The sequence below is a fragment of the Primulina tabacum genome, chromosome 17 (genome assembly GCF_025594145.1).
Source record: "Primulina tabacum isolate GXHZ01 chromosome 17, ASM2559414v2, whole genome shotgun sequence".
Lineage (NCBI taxonomy): Eukaryota > Viridiplantae > Streptophyta > Magnoliopsida > Lamiales > Gesneriaceae > Primulina > Primulina tabacum.
The window spans coordinates 24,534,481-24,553,524 of record NC_134566.1 but is presented as its reverse complement, the minus strand read 5'-3'; the positions used below and the strand labels follow the sequence as shown (position 1 = coordinate 24,553,524).

At 35.2% G+C, this 19,044-nt stretch overlaps 2 protein-coding genes across 2 annotated transcripts; one reads left to right on the top strand and one right to left on the bottom strand.

The window, feature by feature from the left end:
* Positions 1-4,518: 4,518 nt before the first annotated feature.
* On the top strand, positions 4,519-6,791 carry LOC142531819 (DNA-directed RNA polymerases II, IV and V subunit 8B-like). Its single transcript, XM_075638091.1, has 4 exons — positions 4,519-4,688; positions 4,900-5,057; positions 6,353-6,444; positions 6,539-6,791. The coding sequence occupies exons 1-4, from the start codon at positions 4,622-4,624 to the stop codon at positions 6,645-6,647; spliced, it is 426 nt and encodes a 141-aa protein (XP_075494206.1). The 5' UTR covers positions 4,519-4,621; the 3' UTR covers positions 6,648-6,791.
* A 309-nt stretch (positions 6,792-7,100) lies between these two features.
* Positions 7,101-9,551, bottom strand: LOC142531818 (BTB/POZ domain-containing protein At3g03510-like). The gene is given in 4 exon segments (XM_075638090.1): positions 7,101-8,799; positions 8,801-9,046; positions 9,186-9,255; positions 9,419-9,551. Coding segments are annotated over 4 exon segments (1,683 nt in total). The 5' UTR covers positions 9,454-9,551; the 3' UTR covers positions 7,101-7,467.
* Positions 9,552-19,044: the final 9,493 nt, after the last annotated feature.

Here is a 19,044-nt window from a genome sequence, read left to right as displayed (position 1 = left end):
ATCAAGGTTTCCGATCCAAAAAAAAAACTGAAGCCAGAAATACAACTGCTGGCAGATATAGTAGCAAAGGGGCTCTTGGCAAAGGGTGGATCATTTGCGGCACTGACTTTGGAAAAGTTTCAAGCCATGACTGTTATTATGGCTGGTCGGAAGGTGAACTGGAAGAACATCATCTTCAACACTTTGAGGAATATGTTTCAGTCGACCAAGCAGTCCAAGGATTTTGCTGTGCAGTTAAGCTATTTGATGAAGGTCAAGGGGCTAGTGGCTGATGATTCAGAGAGATCATCCAAACTAAAAATCTTCAACGCCAAAAATGTTCAGCCATCGAAGCAAAAGTTGGAAATGTCCCCTGAACAATTTCTGAAAATCAAAAAGGAGATTGGGACTCAAGAAGCTCCCAAATCAGTCCAAAAGAAGAAGACTGTCCAGAAGAAGACAATCAAACGCAAGTTGATTGTCAGTGAAACTGATTCCGAGAAGACTCCGTCTCCCAAAGTTATCAAAAAGCCAAGGACTTTGAAGACCAATCCTGCTGCAACAGTTGGAACCATGCCAATTGATAAGTTGATGGAATCGGAAGCTCAACAGCCTATCAAGGCTATTCCTCTGAAAGCAGTTCCAGCTGAAACCGCAACTGAGGATCAGTTGCCTCTTTCCGTCATTCTACCAAAGAAGAAAGTCACTGCATCTGGTGACAAGAAGAAGCTTGTTGGAGTTAAAGCTCCACTGATCACTATCTCTAGCTACACTCCTCTACTGTTTGCCAGACCAAAAAAGGTGGTGCTCAGAGAGGGCATTGATGCAACTACCTCAGGATTGAGCATTCCTCATATCCTGACTGATCCAAAGGGCAAAGGTAAAATGCATGAAGAGGCCAGACCAACAAATGCCATTCAAACTCACATTGATCTCATTTGGCAAGAGGTCAATGCATTTCAGAAGAAAGACTCAAGATCTTTGATGAATGGGTCAAATTCAGACTCATGTTTTTGCCAAAGACCTTCAGAAAAAGTCTAAACTGCGAAGGTTCATTCACTTAGAAAATGTGGTTATGAAAGCAGTTAAGGCATCAACCGTTGCTCAAATACTGGAAAGGAAGAAATACTTCTTTGATCTTATGAGAGAAAAGAAGCTACAAAAGATAGTTACTGAGTTGCGGCAAAAATTTAATCCTACCAGTCCAACTGCATTCAATGATAAAGCAGTGTATGCCCAACTGGAAACAGATCTTATTGGATTACAAAGAGAAATCAAACAGTGGGAAATGGATCAAGAGACGATCATTCCAGCGGCTTCTAAAGATTTCTCAACTGAAGATCCAGCTAAACAGCCAGCTGAAGAGCCTTCTGAGGACATTGCTGCTCTTCTTTCTCAACAGGCAGTTGTCCCTGCAACTTCAGTTGCTCAAAATTCATCAATAACAGCACATCCTACTGATGATTCAAATCTATATTCTGAAGCTGAATTGTCATTGGCCAATCTGGATGAGGTCATCAAGTCAGTTACATCTGACATTCAGCTAGACACATTCAAATCAGTTGAGGATGTTGTGTTGCCTGATAAACCAGCCAATCCACTTATTTTTATTGAGGCATCAGTAGAAACTGTTCTTGTTAAAGAGTCAGTTGTTCCAGCTGAAGTCACTAAGGAACCAGCCGAGATGGCTACTTTTGAAGAAACTGTTGAGCCAGTGACTGAACATATAGTTTTTGAACCAACTACAGAGGCTCAACTACACTCAGTTGAAGACGTGCCGACTGAACAACCAGTTTCTCAAACAATTGGAAACTCAATAATTCAACCAACTCAAGAACCAGTTGCTCTTCAGACTGAAGAACCATCTTCTACCTTGGATCTTCCTATTGTCTCTTCTCCTCCCCAGCTTCAACAAGAGCAAACAACTGAAACCATTTCAGCAATACCGGAGCACACAACTGAACCAACTGAAGACACCATGGTCGTGTTTACTCAACAAGAAAGAGTGCACAGTCCAGAATCTTCAAAATTAATGTCTCCTCGTATTTCTGATACAGAAGCTTTGTTTGAAGAAATTCAAACTATACAGCAAAATCTCAACAACATGATGAATGCAATCTCTGCAATTCAATCGACTCAGCTTGCACATTCATTAAAGCTAAATTCTAATCATGAATCTACATCAAGCAGACTAAATCAGCTCACTCAGCATGTCAATTCTCTCTATACTCAGATGAACGAAATCAAGAAAGACAGACTGTCGACTGAATCTCATTTCCAAACTCAGCAATTAGTCGGCAAACATTTTGATTCTCTGCAAAGTACTGTCACCAAAAAGATTGAATTACTGCAAGAAGTTGTGCTGAATGCAGTCAAAGATATTGCAGCTGATGTTCGCATCTTATCTCGAAGAGTTGAGGTGATTGACAAAAAGGGGGAAGCAGATAGAGTTATGAAAGACTAGTAGATCAGAAGAAGACAAGGGATTTTTTTTGTACGAATCTGTACACTAAAAAATTATTTTATCTACAATAAATTTGAAGAACCTTTATTTAGTTCAGTTGATCAGTTCATACTTTACAAGTTTTGTCAAACACCAAAAATGGGAAAATTGTTGGAAACATAATTTCGGTTGTTTGACAAACTATATATTTATTGGACTAACTGGTACTGACATTTTGCCTAACTGAAGAGTAGCGCAGATTATTAAAGGCAACTGATACCAGCTGAACTGAATCTACAACTGACTGATCAGTTGGAAACTGATCAGTTGATTCATTCAGTTGTGAGCTTATCAGCTATTGCTTATCAGCTGATCATTCAGCTGTACACGTTATCAGTTGTTGAAAAGGACATTCAACCGCTCAACTGACAGTAGTACAAAAGCAGACTGCAACTCGTAGTGGAACGCCGCATATCAGAGTCTAGAATGTACGAATGTCAGAAGAATAGTGACGTGGCAATCAACAGATATAAGATTCAAATATTATTTAATGTTACCGTTGAAAGAGAATCCTATAAATAGGAGAGAAGAGCAGTCAAGATATACACGAACCATTATCAAAAAGCTTGCTGTTACTCTACTGAGATTTATTCAAAGTTTAAATAGCTCACACTTATAAGATTCATTTGTAGCAGTTGAGGCTACCTTTCGAGCTAACTAGCACAAGCTATTTTGTATTACATTCGATCTTTAACTAGATCAGTTGTGCTAAGATCAGTCGTAGTGTTTAGTCCAAGCTGAAGTGGGTCTGTACAATTTTTGTATCGATCAAAGTCTTTTAGTGCATATCCTATCCTTGTGATAGACGGGGTGACGTATGACGTATGAGTATTTAATTCTCCGAACATCCATAACTCTCTGTGTGTTATCATTTTAGTTACTTATTCTATCTGTCAATTAGTTTATTTTCTGCAACTGTTATCAGTTAAACTGATCGACATTGACTGACAAGATTCTTGTTTCAGTTTGTCACCAAACTGATACTTTTCTACAAAAAGATTTCATAATCTCCAAGTGTTTATTCAACCCTCCCTTCTAAACACTTCCCATTCAATAAACTGATCCCAATAGTGTTTTTGTCAATTTTAAACTATTTAGGGAGTTTGGGCAAAGTTTTTGGGGTGTAGGGAGTTAGGATAAAGATAAGTTTGGGTTTGAGGATTTAAAACCAATTTACCCATTTTCTAACGATAAATTATCAATAAATTGTCATCACACTTTTATTTGTCGTCAGTCTGGGTCAGAAAAATTATATATTTACACTCACGATCTAAAAAAAATATGTCTGCATGAAATTGGTACAAAATATTAAAATATTGTATTATTATATGATATTTGAATACTAAAAGTTTCAGATCTGTTACTAATATATGATTTTTGTGTACCCAAACATATATAACTGATATTGATATTAATTATCCGTTTTTTTCGAATGAAAATCGATACAAAATATTGAAAATATGCTACTAATATATTATATTTGAATATCAAATGTTTCAGCTCTGATACTAATATATAATTTTTGAGTGCCCAAACATGTCTAACAAATATTAGATTAATGACATATTTTCTCAGATGAAAATCTATACAAAATATTGAAAATGTGATACTAATATATGATATTTTAGTATAACTCTTTCAAATATGATACTAATATATGATATTTGAGTATCCAAATAAGTGTAACAATTGTTTATATTAATATAATTATTCTAATTTTATACTAAAATCTTATTTTTGTATCAGATTAAAATAATTGGTATCCGAATATCATATATCAATACCATATTTTTAATATTTAAGTAAACATTAATATTTGGCCCTGGAGAAAATTTTTTGTGTGATCACATGACTAAACACACGTTCATTTTTTGAGGCAAAAACTTGTGTGAGACGATCTCACGGGTCGGATTTTGTGAGACATATCTCTTATTTGGTCATCCATAAAAAAATATTATTTTTTATATTAAAAATATTATTTTTTATTGTTAATATCGATAATATTGACTTATATAAAAATTCATTTATACGACAAGAGACTTGTCCATATTTGGAATTAGGAATTTTAAAACAAGAAGCCCATTTTCTAACCATATTTTTGTCTATTCGTGGCTCTGCAGGTGACAATTTTGGAAGATTATGGCTGAAATTCACTTTGATGAGACTGTCGAAGTTCTCAGTATCGAAGACAAACGAAACAAGAGAGGTAAACGAAAAAAATTATGATCTTGATGTTCCCTCAAATGTAGTTCGTGTAAAGAAATCTCGTTTACGCTCAAGAAATCAGGCATAGTTTCTTCCCCTTTTCTCTTGTTTCTTTGGAGGGATTTAGTTTCTGTACAGTATAAAAGTTAAAGCCTCAGACTTGATGTTTGTTTCTTGAGTTTTCAACATGTGAGTCTTGAATGATGCTGCAGTTTATCGGATTGTGGCAAAGAGCGAAAACGGGGAGTTTTATTTGGAACTAGATGTGCACACGTCACTCTATTCCATGCTCCCTGGCGAGAAATATAGAATGGTGATATCTAACTCTCTACATTTGGATGGTTCAGATGTGTCTGGCTACTTTCCTCAGGTTCTACTCTTTATCGTCCCTACATGAGTTACTGGATTAGGTTCATTTCATAATAATGGAAGTTGATTGTTTTCTTGAGGTTAATTTGCTCAGAGATTGTGACTGGGAAATTTTTCTTTTGGATAGGATGTGTTATTCGAGACCCACCGGTTATTCGGGAATGCAGTGGCCTTACTCTATTGGCTAAATGATTGCACTTGGCCAAATCATGATTTCACTTCTTTTGTTATCCTTTCTTCTGTTGTTAGTTCTATTTCTGTTTAGAGTTAGTCTGCAGTTGGCCTTGTATGATTAGTTTGGTTTGTAGATAAATAATGGAACAAAAAGAGAAATGGTTAGACCGTGTGCCTATTAGGAAATATACAGTTGAATTAGTTCTTAAAAAAAAAGATTCTTTACGATTTCATCTTTGCTGCCAGCATTTTTCATTTACTTCCGTGGTGGTAGTTGGGTAAGACTTGATGGTTTAAAGTTTTCTGAGTTTGCAATGGTTATTTAGTTTATCTTGTAGAACCCCGCATTAGTAGATGATTACTTTTTCTGCGTGCGCATGTACTGCTATACCTTTTTTAGATTGATACCTCTTATAGAACCCTGATAGTGGAAGGTGTTATCATAGAGTTCTTACCGTTTGTTGTTAATTATTACGACCGAGATGGATGTAGCAACACAGATTCTTTGGCTATCTCCTACAATTTCGCCACAGATCCATAGTGCTTGCAGACTAATTGTTCACAATAGGCTTTGCTAGTAGCATTTCGCATCTATTTTCGCTTGCTGAAAATGATTGATCTAATTAGCTATCTCAATTTTATATTTAGTGTCATCGTTCATCCCACCAACCAATATGAACACAAGAGTATTACATTTACTTCTCTTATGATACGAGACATCGTGTAGATTCAATATATATGTGGCATGATTTTCGAGATAGTTCATACGGATTAAATTAGTGGCTTCCATCCATACAACAATTTTTCCTGGCACAATTGGCTCCATCGACAATTATTATGCCAACCCTGATTGCTTTGTATAATTTATTAACCTATGCTGTAGAAAAATCGATGCTAAACTGTCTCGAACTCTCACTTGAATCAGCGTGGGATAATAGTGTTACACCTTTTTTTTTTTCATCTGATTTCAAATTTCCTTTGTTATTGGATACAATAAACGGACGTGCTCAATAACCATTAGGAAACACGATCGATTTTGGAGTGAAGCTTTTCTATTATGCATACTCACATTGTTTAGCTTATCAAGTCTTAAATATTTTGCTTAATATTCTCCAATCACAGGGAAAGCAAAAATCTATTGCCGATGAATTTGAGTTTGTGATGCACGGGGTGCTGTACAAGGTTTCAGAAGCCAAAGGCTGCAATACTGAAGTGTAGGGCATCTGCACATTTCTTCAAAGAAAGTTTATACCTGATTCGTATTCTCAGAACTGCAATGATTTGTCGTCTGATGTTCGTTTTTGACAGAGTGGTATATATTTCATTTGGAGGACTCCAGTTGATGTTGAGAGGTGATCTGCTGAAGATGCATCAATTTAGCAACAGAAAGCTGTTTCTTCTCTTGAGGAAGATGTGATACCTAACGGAAGTTCCTGGAGTTTCAGCTGCTTATTTACGGAGTGTTTGGACACGGAAGTTAATTTTGCCATCATCTTTTGAAGGTGTATCATTATTTATTTTTTCTTTTAAGACTAACTTTGACCTGCTTTCAAGTTAAATTTTCGCTTTGGTACATCATTCACGATATAAGTATGGACACGACGAACACGTTTTAAAGTAGAACATTTCATCCATCTTGAAGAAAAACTTGCAAATTCACATCTAAATGAATTGAATGTTCCTTGCTTCTAGAAAACTAAACCAAAAACATTCGTCAACCTTCCATATTTTCTTGTGGACATACTTTGGAAATGTCTTTTGAAATACTATTTTCAATATTTTCCTGCTTTGGAAATGAGAGAGATTCCTGGGGAGTTAATACCTTGTGCCAGTGAATTCTATAATGATTCTGGTCATAAAGTATACACATAATCACCTTATAAAATGAAAACTTCACATTCCTTCAGTTTACTGTAACAACAAATCTCTTTTTTCTATCATATTCATGGTAATAAATAATCTAATCTTATGTTCTAAAAGCTATGGAAAAAGGAATTAAACGTACAGTTCTAAAGACACATTAGTAGTAATGTGATAACAGAAAGTATTAAACGGAACAACAATTCACCCATCATGGCTGGTCTCACACTTGGGTACCTATAGAAAATTCCAAGTCAAACTTGAAAAGTCATTACATGAAATCATTAAAATATTTGGGTTTTGCTCGCCAATTCAAAATAAATATCACTAACAGCATTCTTAATTATCTTGTAGTAAGCAAGATTAAATTCATAGCTCTATTTAGGATGCACCTTTTTCTTCTTCTTTACATGGCAGTTGCATTCATGTATACTTGTAGTTGCACACCCCAACTTCCTTTTCATTTCTTTCCAAATATTCTTTCTAGGGCTTTTCACATTTTTGCAGCTAATTTCTCTCCTCATAGCACTGCATTCCTTCTCCAGCGCCAATACTTTATTTCCGATCTCTTCGATTTCTGTCACCACATCTTCCTCGCCCCGTTCCTCCGCTTCTGGCACCTTTAACAACCCACCACCATGAAGCTTCACTTCTTTTGCAATTTCGTCTCTCAGTTTCAACTGTCCTACGAATAGCACTTGCACCACCACACGAGTGGGCAGCTTATTGTTCTGAGCTGCATGTTCGCATGCTTCTCGAGTCATCTTGTTACAATCCAAAAATGTACACAGTTCCTCCTTTTCTGATTCTGTCAAGTGCCTGTGCTTGTCTAAGTAGATGTCAATAGCTCTGTATATGCCATCGGACGTTCTTGGAGTCCCTGATGATGCTGCGAGAGACATATCAGCAAATGCCATGAAAGTGGTAGTTTTCAAGTCTATATCAGCAGAAATTTCTGCCAAGAATTCATCGATAAGTTCAGCAACTGATATTAGTCCAGAATCGTCTGGTCCCTTGTAGTTGCTATAGAAATTCTTCAAAATCCTTGTTACACATTCGGTGTCGTACCCTTCATCCTTTGAATATCCTTGACAAGGTATTAACAAGTCCTTCACGGATGCATGATCTAATTGCTTTCCTATTCTGATTTCTAACCCATTTTTGCATTCAGTTTTTGCTCCGAGTGCCATTGCAAAGTGCAGCATTTCAAAGAGAAATGTGCAGGGAAGAACCCCCTTTTGATGCGGCAGCAGTCCCTCCAAAACCTCAACAATTTCTCTTTGAGAATTTTCTGCATAAACCGACGCATCATCACCTCTTTTGTAAAATAACCATTTCTTTGCATACTCACAAAGATTTGCCGCCACATAATCTTGAGGAACTTTGCGTCGAAGCATCGTATATATGATATATTCATACAACCTCAATGAAAGTATGGTTAAATCTCCTGATTTCCTGTCGTGATCAAAAATCTTCCTCCTCACGCTTGCTTGCCTTAAACAATTGCCATTCTCATCACTATCGTCATCAGAGACCGAATTCTTTATCGGTTCTCCTAGTAAACATGGATCTTCCAACACTTTCGAGACAACAGATTCCACACAGTAATCGACAAGGCCTAGCTGTAAAGCTTCTTGTAGAACATTCTCTGCAGTCTTTAGAGCTTGAATGGATTTGTTCCAGCTAGTTACAATCTCTTTCTCGAGAAAACACGAAGGTCTTGTTTAGCAGATTGTTAGGACAGTGGTTTTCAGTCATTCCAAGGTAGTGAGCAACACAGGCTACACGAACTACGTTTTCTGTCGATAAGTTGATTTCGTATCCCTGGCAGAACCGTTCAACAATCTCCAACGAATCTGGATCAGCTGGGATATCACGAAGCAACTGGGAAGGATTTTCATGAGAGCTCTCTTTTAAAATTTTTGCTAGTTTTTCTGATTTGGGGGCCAAAAGTTCCTGGCAGTAATTCATGGTTAGCCACTAGAATGAATATAAGTAAATAATTCGATTTCATGTTGAACTTAGATTTAGTTGGCACAGACAGATTGTCCTACCCATATTTTGTCAATGACGTTTGCTGAAAGATAGTTTTTACCTTATCCAGGGTGAAGACTGATCCACCTATATGAAACTGTACTTCTGATGAGGCTCTTGCCTTTGGTCTCCTGAACAAGGAGGGGGAAACACCATGTTATGAATCTATAATCGGAACTAAATTCTGACTGGGAAATTCAATCAAGTTGGGGTGGGCTTCGTGTACCCTATACGTGCAATTTGATCGTATCATTTTATTTTCATTTGAACCGAGGTCCGAGTGGAGCGGCTTACCTGGTATGACATTCTATGGCTTGTCGAGCTGCCATATCCGGTTATTTGATCTCCTCTTTCCAATACCAAAATGCAGCAAAATTTATGATTTTGACGTGTGAATAGAGTACTATTTGTGATTTCTTGATTTATTTCTTGGTATGAAAAATAAGGTTGTTCTTGCATACTACTGAGAATGAAGAGTAAGTATATCATTTGAACAAGTCTACCGTTGCTGTGTGCCCTGAGTTTGTTGGGATAGGCTTAGATTCACATGGGATTCTTGATATTCTGTTTTACTTGGCAACATATGCTGCTCACTCTTTTGTGTGATTCGAAGGTTATATATATATATATAGACACACATACATATAAGTGTATATACTTTTTCTTTGATTGTTATCCTAAATAAAGTATAATTTATTTAAATTTATACTTGTATCTAAATCAATATTGATTTGTGTCAAATGGACATCAAGAAAGGTTGGATTCATGGTAATGATGCCTAAAATTTCAAAATACTAAGTCAAACCTTTTTGAAAAAATTAATCAATTATCTTTTTCGACTATATTTCTTGGATTTCTTCGCCTCCTTCCCTGTTAGAACCAAAATATTAATGAAATTTATTTAAATTTGTATGTTTTTCATAGTTAAACTGATATAACCGATTTTTGAAGGAAACCTTTTAATTTTGCGAAACAAATATTGACAGAATGTGACATTGAGTGCATGGTGACCACCGTTCTAACGCTCAGGATAAATTATTTTTCTAGTAAAGACAATTATTGTGTTAGTAAACAACTCACAAAAAATAGTCGATTAACCATACGAATAATTGGATTCCTTCCATAGATTATTAATTTTAAAAACTCTAAAATCAGTTAATTCCTTGTTATTTGGTTTCTCAATGATTTTGACGCATTTTCCATCTATGTGATTTATATCAATTATAAATTAATTTAATCGTTTTTCTATTCATATTATCGCACATTTTTTTTATAAAAAAATATTATTCAGATTTTTAATTTTCTTTTCTTTTCGGATATTAGCTCGACAATAAAATAAAACCGTTGTCAGATTTGACTTGAAAAAAGAGGGTGGTTCCTACGGCGAGGATGACCAATGACCGCGAATCACATTTTCATTGTGCAAGCAGCACCACCTTCTAGCCTAGGATGGGAACATCATTTGGATATTTTACGAGGGGCATCGGTGTTTTAGTTTAAATCAAAGATTTGGGTTAAAACACCGGAGAAACAACCCAGTTAATTATCATTAACAACGAGTATAGCTCAGATAACCGAGTGGGTTTAGGGTTTAATAAAACGTAATAATATCCAGGCCCACACCCTCAATTGGTGTAATCTGGAATTTGTTAGTTGCTCTATATAAAATGGTAATATTTTAGTGAGGAAGTGATGTGGGATAGCGTACCTTTTGGTCAGATATCCATCCGTTTCAGAATCTCGAAATACATTGATCGAGTTTATAGGACGTCGTTTTCTTTCTTTATTATTATTATTATTGCTATTTGGCATGTAACACCTATATTTGTAATAAATTTTAAGATAATTTATGATTAAGAAGATTTATTTGGATTAAACAGGGATGAAACATGAATTTATATAATCGATCTATGAGTAGGTCTTTTGTTAGACTGTTTCACAGATTTAAATTAATGAGACAAGATGACTCGATCCATATATAGCATCAAAAGCAATAATTTTGGCATAACAAATAATATTTTCCATGAGTTGTAACAGGTTGGAGATCCATATCACAAAATTGAACCGTGAAACTATCTCACAACAATTTTTGTATCGATCTACTTGTCAAGGGTACCCTATTTCGTGTGCAAAAATTTATTTGATACTCAGATCATAAGTCAATATTTTGTGATAACCCCATTGTTGAGTTATTTTTATTGTATGTGTTTAGAATAGCGTGCCTTTATGGTTTCAAAATCGTCTCTTTCAATTCCAATACAAAAGTTGAATCAAAGTCTAAATATGAGTAGGAGTATTCGGGTTTCAATTATTGATGGTTTTGTTTCAATTCAGTTATATTTTGGATTGATATCAATTGAAATTCACTGTCTTATGTTGCGTTTTGATCGGTTTGAAGGGTATTTGAATGATGTATTTATAATGACTTCATTTCGAGATGAATTTGAAATCCACTATAATAACTCTTAAAATAACTAGTTGTGATTTGAAATCCATTGTCGACTGGATTTTGTCAAACCAATTGATTTGTTCATATGATATTTGAATCTCTAGTCTCACATCAATCCATCTAAGTGCAACCTTAAATCTTAGATCAATCCATTCAAAAATAATTATTGGAGTTATTCTGGATAAATAATGTGGGGATTGTGAATGATTCAAAATGAGCTCTTTTTTAATTCATTGATTAATTGCATATTCTGTTTTCGTTTTTTGAAATCAAATAAATTTGAATTTAGTTCTTTAAAACAAAATTTCGAAATCTCTCCGTCACATGAATTGATTGATAAGAGGCTTTCTGAATTTTGCAAGAATTTTGCTATAATTCATGATGGTAAAGATTTCTTCATAACATCTTCACGAAATCTACAACTTGAAGATAACAAAACTAAAGAAAAAATGATGGCAAATTTGAAATCACCCTTTGTCTTTAAGACTGAATTTGTCTCGCACATAGTGTTCACGGGATATAACGATCGTTTTTCAAGATATGACTTTTAACTTGTGAATAGCACAACAAATCACGAGTTTCATAATCATAAAATGAGATAAACTCCCTTTTGAGAAGAAAGAAGAAGAAGATGTTCAACATGAATACAAATGATCTTTCTTTGTTTGATCCTCTCAAAGTTGATGTTATTTTGTCTCTCGTGTATATTTATTTATTCATATGGATTGATATATAAAACACAAATCTCGAAAATGTGACCAAAAGACACTTTTTGTTGACAAAGATTCATGAAAACTCGCAACTCTTGATAAAAGTGTCATCAGGCGCCTATGTGCCTCCCAATACATCCTCACACTTACATAGATAGTCTACTCTTTGAAGAGTTTCCTACCATACTGCACTCTTTACTAGCTAATGAATCATTAAAAGTACAAACTTATCATAACCACATTTGTAGGAACAACACTTTCCATCCTAGGAATTAGAAGAGAGTAATTCTCAAGTGCTGGCACAAGTTCTCATAATTTAGTTGTTTTATTTAACCAAGATCTTGGGATTTCTAATTAACAAGATTGAGTTATCACTATGAAAACTTTATTATGTAGATTTTAATCTCATTTCTTTTGACAAGCTATAGGCTTGATCTCCATCCAAAGCTTTTTACTACGAATCTGTCAAGTTATCTTATGCTTTTACTCAATCAAAATCAATAATTCTACTAGAGATCAAGTTTAGCACGTTATTCTATATTTGATACACACGTCTAGACATATCAACAATCATTTAATTTTCCACATGGTTTTTCTACCCTAAATACGACACTCCCACACTTCGAATTATTTATAGGACTTTATGATATTTTGGAGTTACACATACTTTGAAATGTATAGAGTGCTATTAAACTTGAATTCTAAGCATTAAACCTTATAACTCCAAATCCAAATAGTTTCCTCACAAATTTCGGTAAGCGTAATTTATCAATTCTAAGCCACATAACTTAAAAATTCAAATTCAAAATTTTATTTTTTGAAATTTTTTATTCAAGCGCACTTGCTTAAAGAATTTAAATTCTTCTAAGTTCTTATGAACATAGAAATCCAAAATTCAAGATTTCATTATCTTTTTGATTTTGAAATTAGGCGTAATTATTTAAAGAACTCAAAAAATTATCAAACTCCAAGCAGCGTGAACTTATAATCCAAATTGAAGATTTTATATCTTACAAGTTTGGACATAATGATTAATGTTTAAAAATTCAAACCTTATACATTATTCCCAAATTTGACAACATTGTATTTTTCAAGTCTATCATTTCACTAATTGCAGGTTTTGGTATTGAAACTTCTAACTTTTCCAAATTTTATATGTTATAACTTAGAAATCTAAAATCAAGATTTTAAATATGTTGTGAATTTAAATTGAAGCAAGTTTTCTTACAAAATTTAAAAGTTGGAATCTCAAATTTCATTCACAATTTGAATTTAAGCATAAAGGTTTATAAAACTTAATTGAAGATTTAATATTTTTGAAATTCATGTACACAGCTTACAAAATTCAATTACAATGAATTCAACTACCTCTAGATGCCTTAGTGGCTCCTATGACTTATGTAACATCGTTTGAGTTTTTCTTCATCTTTTTTGTTTAATTTCTATTCATTAAGCCTTGAAACGTTTTAACAATCCCTCAAATGAATGATATTAATGCATGAATACACATGATATCGAAAGGTAGTTTGTACGAAAAGTCATTGCATCAGGAGAGGTAGCTTTGGGATTTAAACCTTCCTCGGTATAATACTATTGGATTTATTAGGCCACAAAATGAATATCATGTCTTGATCTTGTTGTGGTTTGTGTTAAACCAGACAACATTACTGTCAGGAAATTATAAGTTTCAGAGTTTGAAAAACCAATCAATAATCGAATCAGAAATCAAAACTGAATGTGATATTCGCAGAGCTGATATAGCTAAATTGAATACTCAAACTGAAGCTAATAGAGTGTTCAAAATGAAAGGACATCGGTTAGAATTGACTACCAAAAATAGTCAGGCTACTATTTGAGTAATTCAGTTCAAAAGCTAAGAGTTTCAATTTTACAGTATTTAAGTCCAAACTCAAGTAGGTTATTACATATATTGTATCATTCAAAGTTTTTTAGTGAAAACGTATCATTGAGATAGAATGGGTAACGTAGGAGAATTTAAAGTCTCTGAACATCGATGAAAATCCTTGTGTTCTTTCTTTATTCAAATCTATCTTTCAGTTTATTTCTGAAACGTCTACTACTTAAAATACTACTAGAAAATTTTTTTTGTAAGCTCATTTTTGAAAATTATATCTTTATGCATGCATGCAATAGTATCTGAAAATTTTACATTTTAAAATAAAAGTAATCAACTAATAGATGAAAATACTGAAGTTTAAAAATAGACAATTCGTCAACCCTCAACATACGTTTTAAAAATAAACAAATATGAAACGTGCAAAATCCTGACAACCATCAATATAATAAAATTAATGAGTATAAAAATATCCATCCACTATAACTCAAACGTAATGTGCGGAAAATACAGGTCCTCGGGCTCGCGCGCGCACATCCATCTCCGCCTACTCAGTTTTCGGCACCTCCAATCTCCTGATCAATATGCTCACCTGCATCATTCACACCTAGTGAGTCTAAAGACTCAACACACCTGTAACGTTATAGCAAGTACATATACATAACATGCAACAGTGAAAGGTACCGTAATAAAAATACATTTCATGATCTTAAAAAGTCGTGTGCATAATCATGATCTGTCGAACCATAAACATGTTCATAACATATCTCATCATATCAACATATACGTGTTCGTTTTCTTAATTTGAATGTCGTTAATCAGTTGTGACTTTCATATCATCGTATTAGGCGATGGATCCATCTATGTATAACAGCGGTACCCGGCGGCGGGGACATCAGCGACAGTATTACCCATCCACAGAGTCTTGGCCTTACATGCCATCGTATTATCGTGTCATCATATTAGTCACAACTAACTCCCTTCCTTCAAAACATGTCATAATATTCATCATTTAAAAAAATTATGTATATACGTAAATTTTTCTTTAAATCAAACATGCAATGTATTTTTCATATTTACATAAAAAGTCAAATTCGTGATAACATAAACATTTAAAACATGTCAAATCGTGTTTAGGGCGCTGGAAACCTAATTGACCAATTTACCACTAGACCTCCAAAATTTCGATCGGAAGCCAACCAAACTCCTTAAAACACCTAAAAACATAATTATAAGCATTTCCCAAGGGTAACCTTGAGCTCGTTCCGTAACTTATACGATTCGTTTTAAAACTTGGACCTGGGTCCCGGTTTTAACCCGAATCAACCCGAAACTTAACCAAAATTTCCCAATTTAAATCACGCCTTAATCGTGCCCTACCAGCCCTTAAACCACCTAGACTGGACCACCTAAGACCCTCGATCAGCCTCAGAAAGTTGCTGGAATTTTTCTGCCCAAGGACCACTCAAACCCTACCATACCCGAGCCTCCAATACACGACCCCAACCTCAAACTTTGCGTGTCCAGCCCGCCCCTAGCCAGATGTTCTAGGACCAAGACCACACCCCCGTGACTAGGGGTGGGCGTTTATTTTTGGATATCGGGTATCCGACCCGATCCGATCGGGTTTTACCCGATCGGTTCGGGTATTTTTTAAAAAAACGGGTTCGTCGGGTACCCGAAAATAATTTTCGGATTTGGGTATTTTACCGATACCCGATCGTGTATCGGGTACCCGAAATTTTTTAAAAAAATTATGGGTCTATCCGTCTATTCATTTAAAAAATACATGTATTTTTTTGTGACTATTCATAACCCGATATAATGACAAATTACTAATCATAAAATGATATAATGACATGATATTTTGTGAAATGCGAAAAATATATGTGTTTTTTTAATTTACTAGTCATAATATGATATAATGACTAGCCATAACTCGATATAATAACTTGATTTTTTGTAAAATGTGAAATATATATATATTTTTTCAAAAACAAAAAAAAATTAATATTTTTTTCCGAGTACCCGAAAATACCCAATCATTTCGGGTACCCGACGACATGATCGGGTTGGTGTCGGGTACCTGAAATTTTGGATACCCGAATCCGAAAACCCGACCCGCGCCCACCCCTACACAGTGACCCAGCCTGGACCATCTACCAGCAGCCATTCATGCAGGAACGTGGTATAGCCCGAAACAACCCAAAAAATCGAGTACCACCCACACTCGACCCCCCCTTTTTTCGACCTACTCCAACTTGTGACCAGCTGTTGATATGCCACACTAGACCGTGTCTCAGACCCACCAAGGGTCAGATCGTCAGCCTTGAGTAGCCCTTGCACGGCCGCACTCCACATGACAACCAACCGAGCCAATGAAGACCCTAAACCTAGGAGGTTCGATCGCACCTTCATCCAACTACCCTGACCTGCTCTTAACCCTTGAATTCTTCTCCTAGCCACGGTTTGCATCCCATAACCCTCGATCCCGACAGCCCCTTACACGAAAATCATTAAAACTTGAGTTATATACAACAAAGTATGCATATTCCATGATAAAACCGAAAAACTTACACCACATGAATAAATCGAATGCTTCTCATGCAAAAAAATATACATCAGCATATAAGTGGCGTGCATGATGAGAAAAAGGGATACATGGCGTTCCTTAACATTTATACGCTCGAAAACTTTAAGACCCTCAGGAAGAACATACAACGAAGAGGCGGGGGATGATTTTTCTTGAATGTTAGAGAGGATTTTCGAGAATTGCTGTTGAAGAATTTTCGAAATGTGTTGCTGTTATGAGGGAGTGGCGGATGATGGGTTAGGGTTTAGTTTAGTAGTGATTAACTTAAATAAACATGCACTAATAGGCCTATAATAAAAATTAGAGGAGTAAATAGAGTTTTGGGCCCATTAAGCACTAAAATAAACTCATCGAGCCCAATATCACTCCCGAAAAATATTTCGTTTTGGTACGTTTTTGAAAGTATTGCCCGAACCTCAAAATGTCATCTGATTCACTAAATTTTGCGTACAGATTAAAAAAATGACCCGACGAGTAAAAATAATCAATTAAAGCCCATTTTCAAAAATCATATTTAAATACACAACATTTTTTTCCATGATTATCCCCGGTCTCCGTTAGTTCGAGCGCGAAATGCAACTTAAAGCCCTAATACATGAAACATTAACAAACAATGAGATAAACACCTATATATGCAATAATCATGCATCCAATGCATAAAAATCATTAAACACATATTGTAAATGAAACTCTAGATTACATGCAGTCAGGTTACATAGTTCAAATTTCATAGACCTTACAATTTCTGCACTATTTTAGTTAACTGGTTGATATTAACATTACAAGATTTCGAGAACAGTTCCTCAAAGAACTGACTCACATTTGAAAAAGAACTCAAAAAGCCTAAGTGTTTTATTCAACCCCCTTCTAAACACTTTATCTAAGTTAACTCATCCTAAAAATGGTATCAGAGCTGTTGAATCTTATCTTTGAATACTTCCAAATACATATATCTTATAACTATGACTTCTTTCAACAAAATTCATTTGTTCTCCAGAGAAGAATTCGATGATTGAAAAATTAGAATGCAGACTCACTTAGCTGCACAAGATGATTATACGTGGTACGTCACAACTGATGGACCGATGCAAATCATGAAAGCAAACACTGCTGTTGATCTAAGTGATGGAGCACCTCATCCCATTGAGAAACCACATGATGAGTGTACAAGTGAAGACAAGAGAAAATCCAACTTGGATAATGTTGCCAAGGACATATTATACAAGACGTTGGACAAGAATACTTGTAGCAAAATAAATATGTGCAAATCTGACAAAGAAATTGTAACGTACCGTACTTTTACTACATGAAATTTGCGGAAAAATTAAAAATTTTCTTAAATAAAAGTCGACCCTTCAAAATTCGATAAAATAAACTGTTCATCCCCAAATATTGTTGCAACAAAAGATCTCAAATGAAGTTTACTAAAAGTACTTGTTCAAAACTCATAATCGATAACATGAAATCAGAGTATTTTGGACAGTTCATAAACTCATAAAAACTAGGCGATCCTCGGGTCTAGCCTCCTGCTCAGTCTAAGCCAGCTCCTTGGTCCCCACCCCCCATCTCCTCAAATGCATCCTCACCTGCATCGATCAAGTCTAGTGAGTCTAAAGACTCAACACGTATAAAATGGAAGTAACGAGTACTACTTAATAAAATCACATGCAACTTCAAAATAGAATGTACATACTTGAACTTGAACGTTCATATAAAAGCTTGAACTTACTTACATACATAGACGTGCCATAACATGAAACTTTTCTTAAACGTGCTTGCATACTTGTACATACATGAACATACATAAACTTCATCATTTTGCGTAGAGGCATGTTTCAAAGCAAGTGACCCATACATAACACGCCTGATCAGACTAAACCTACAGTACTAGGCTGACAGGGAAAAATCCACTGCCGCATATATGAGATCCCCGTTCATGCTTTAACGGGTGGATTGGTCCCCGTTCATGCTTTAACGCTTCCCAGTCCTGATCTAAACCCGTTCATGCTTTAACGGGGTGGATTGGTCCCCGGTCATGCTTTACTGTTTTCCAATCCCATACATAATTGGTCACAAGACATTTAGCATACCTCAAAAACTTGAAATATTTTCTTTACACGTCAAACATACTTACTCGGCGTTGAGAGATTCGTTGGATCTCGCTTGAGGCCGCTGCTGCACAAACTAGCATGAGTTTGAAATACTTAACTTGCATAACTTAGACGTATAGTAATGCTCGCACCGAAAAATAACAATTTTATTATGACATTCTAAATCTCTCGGGCTCGACCTCATTTAATCATCGTACTAAAC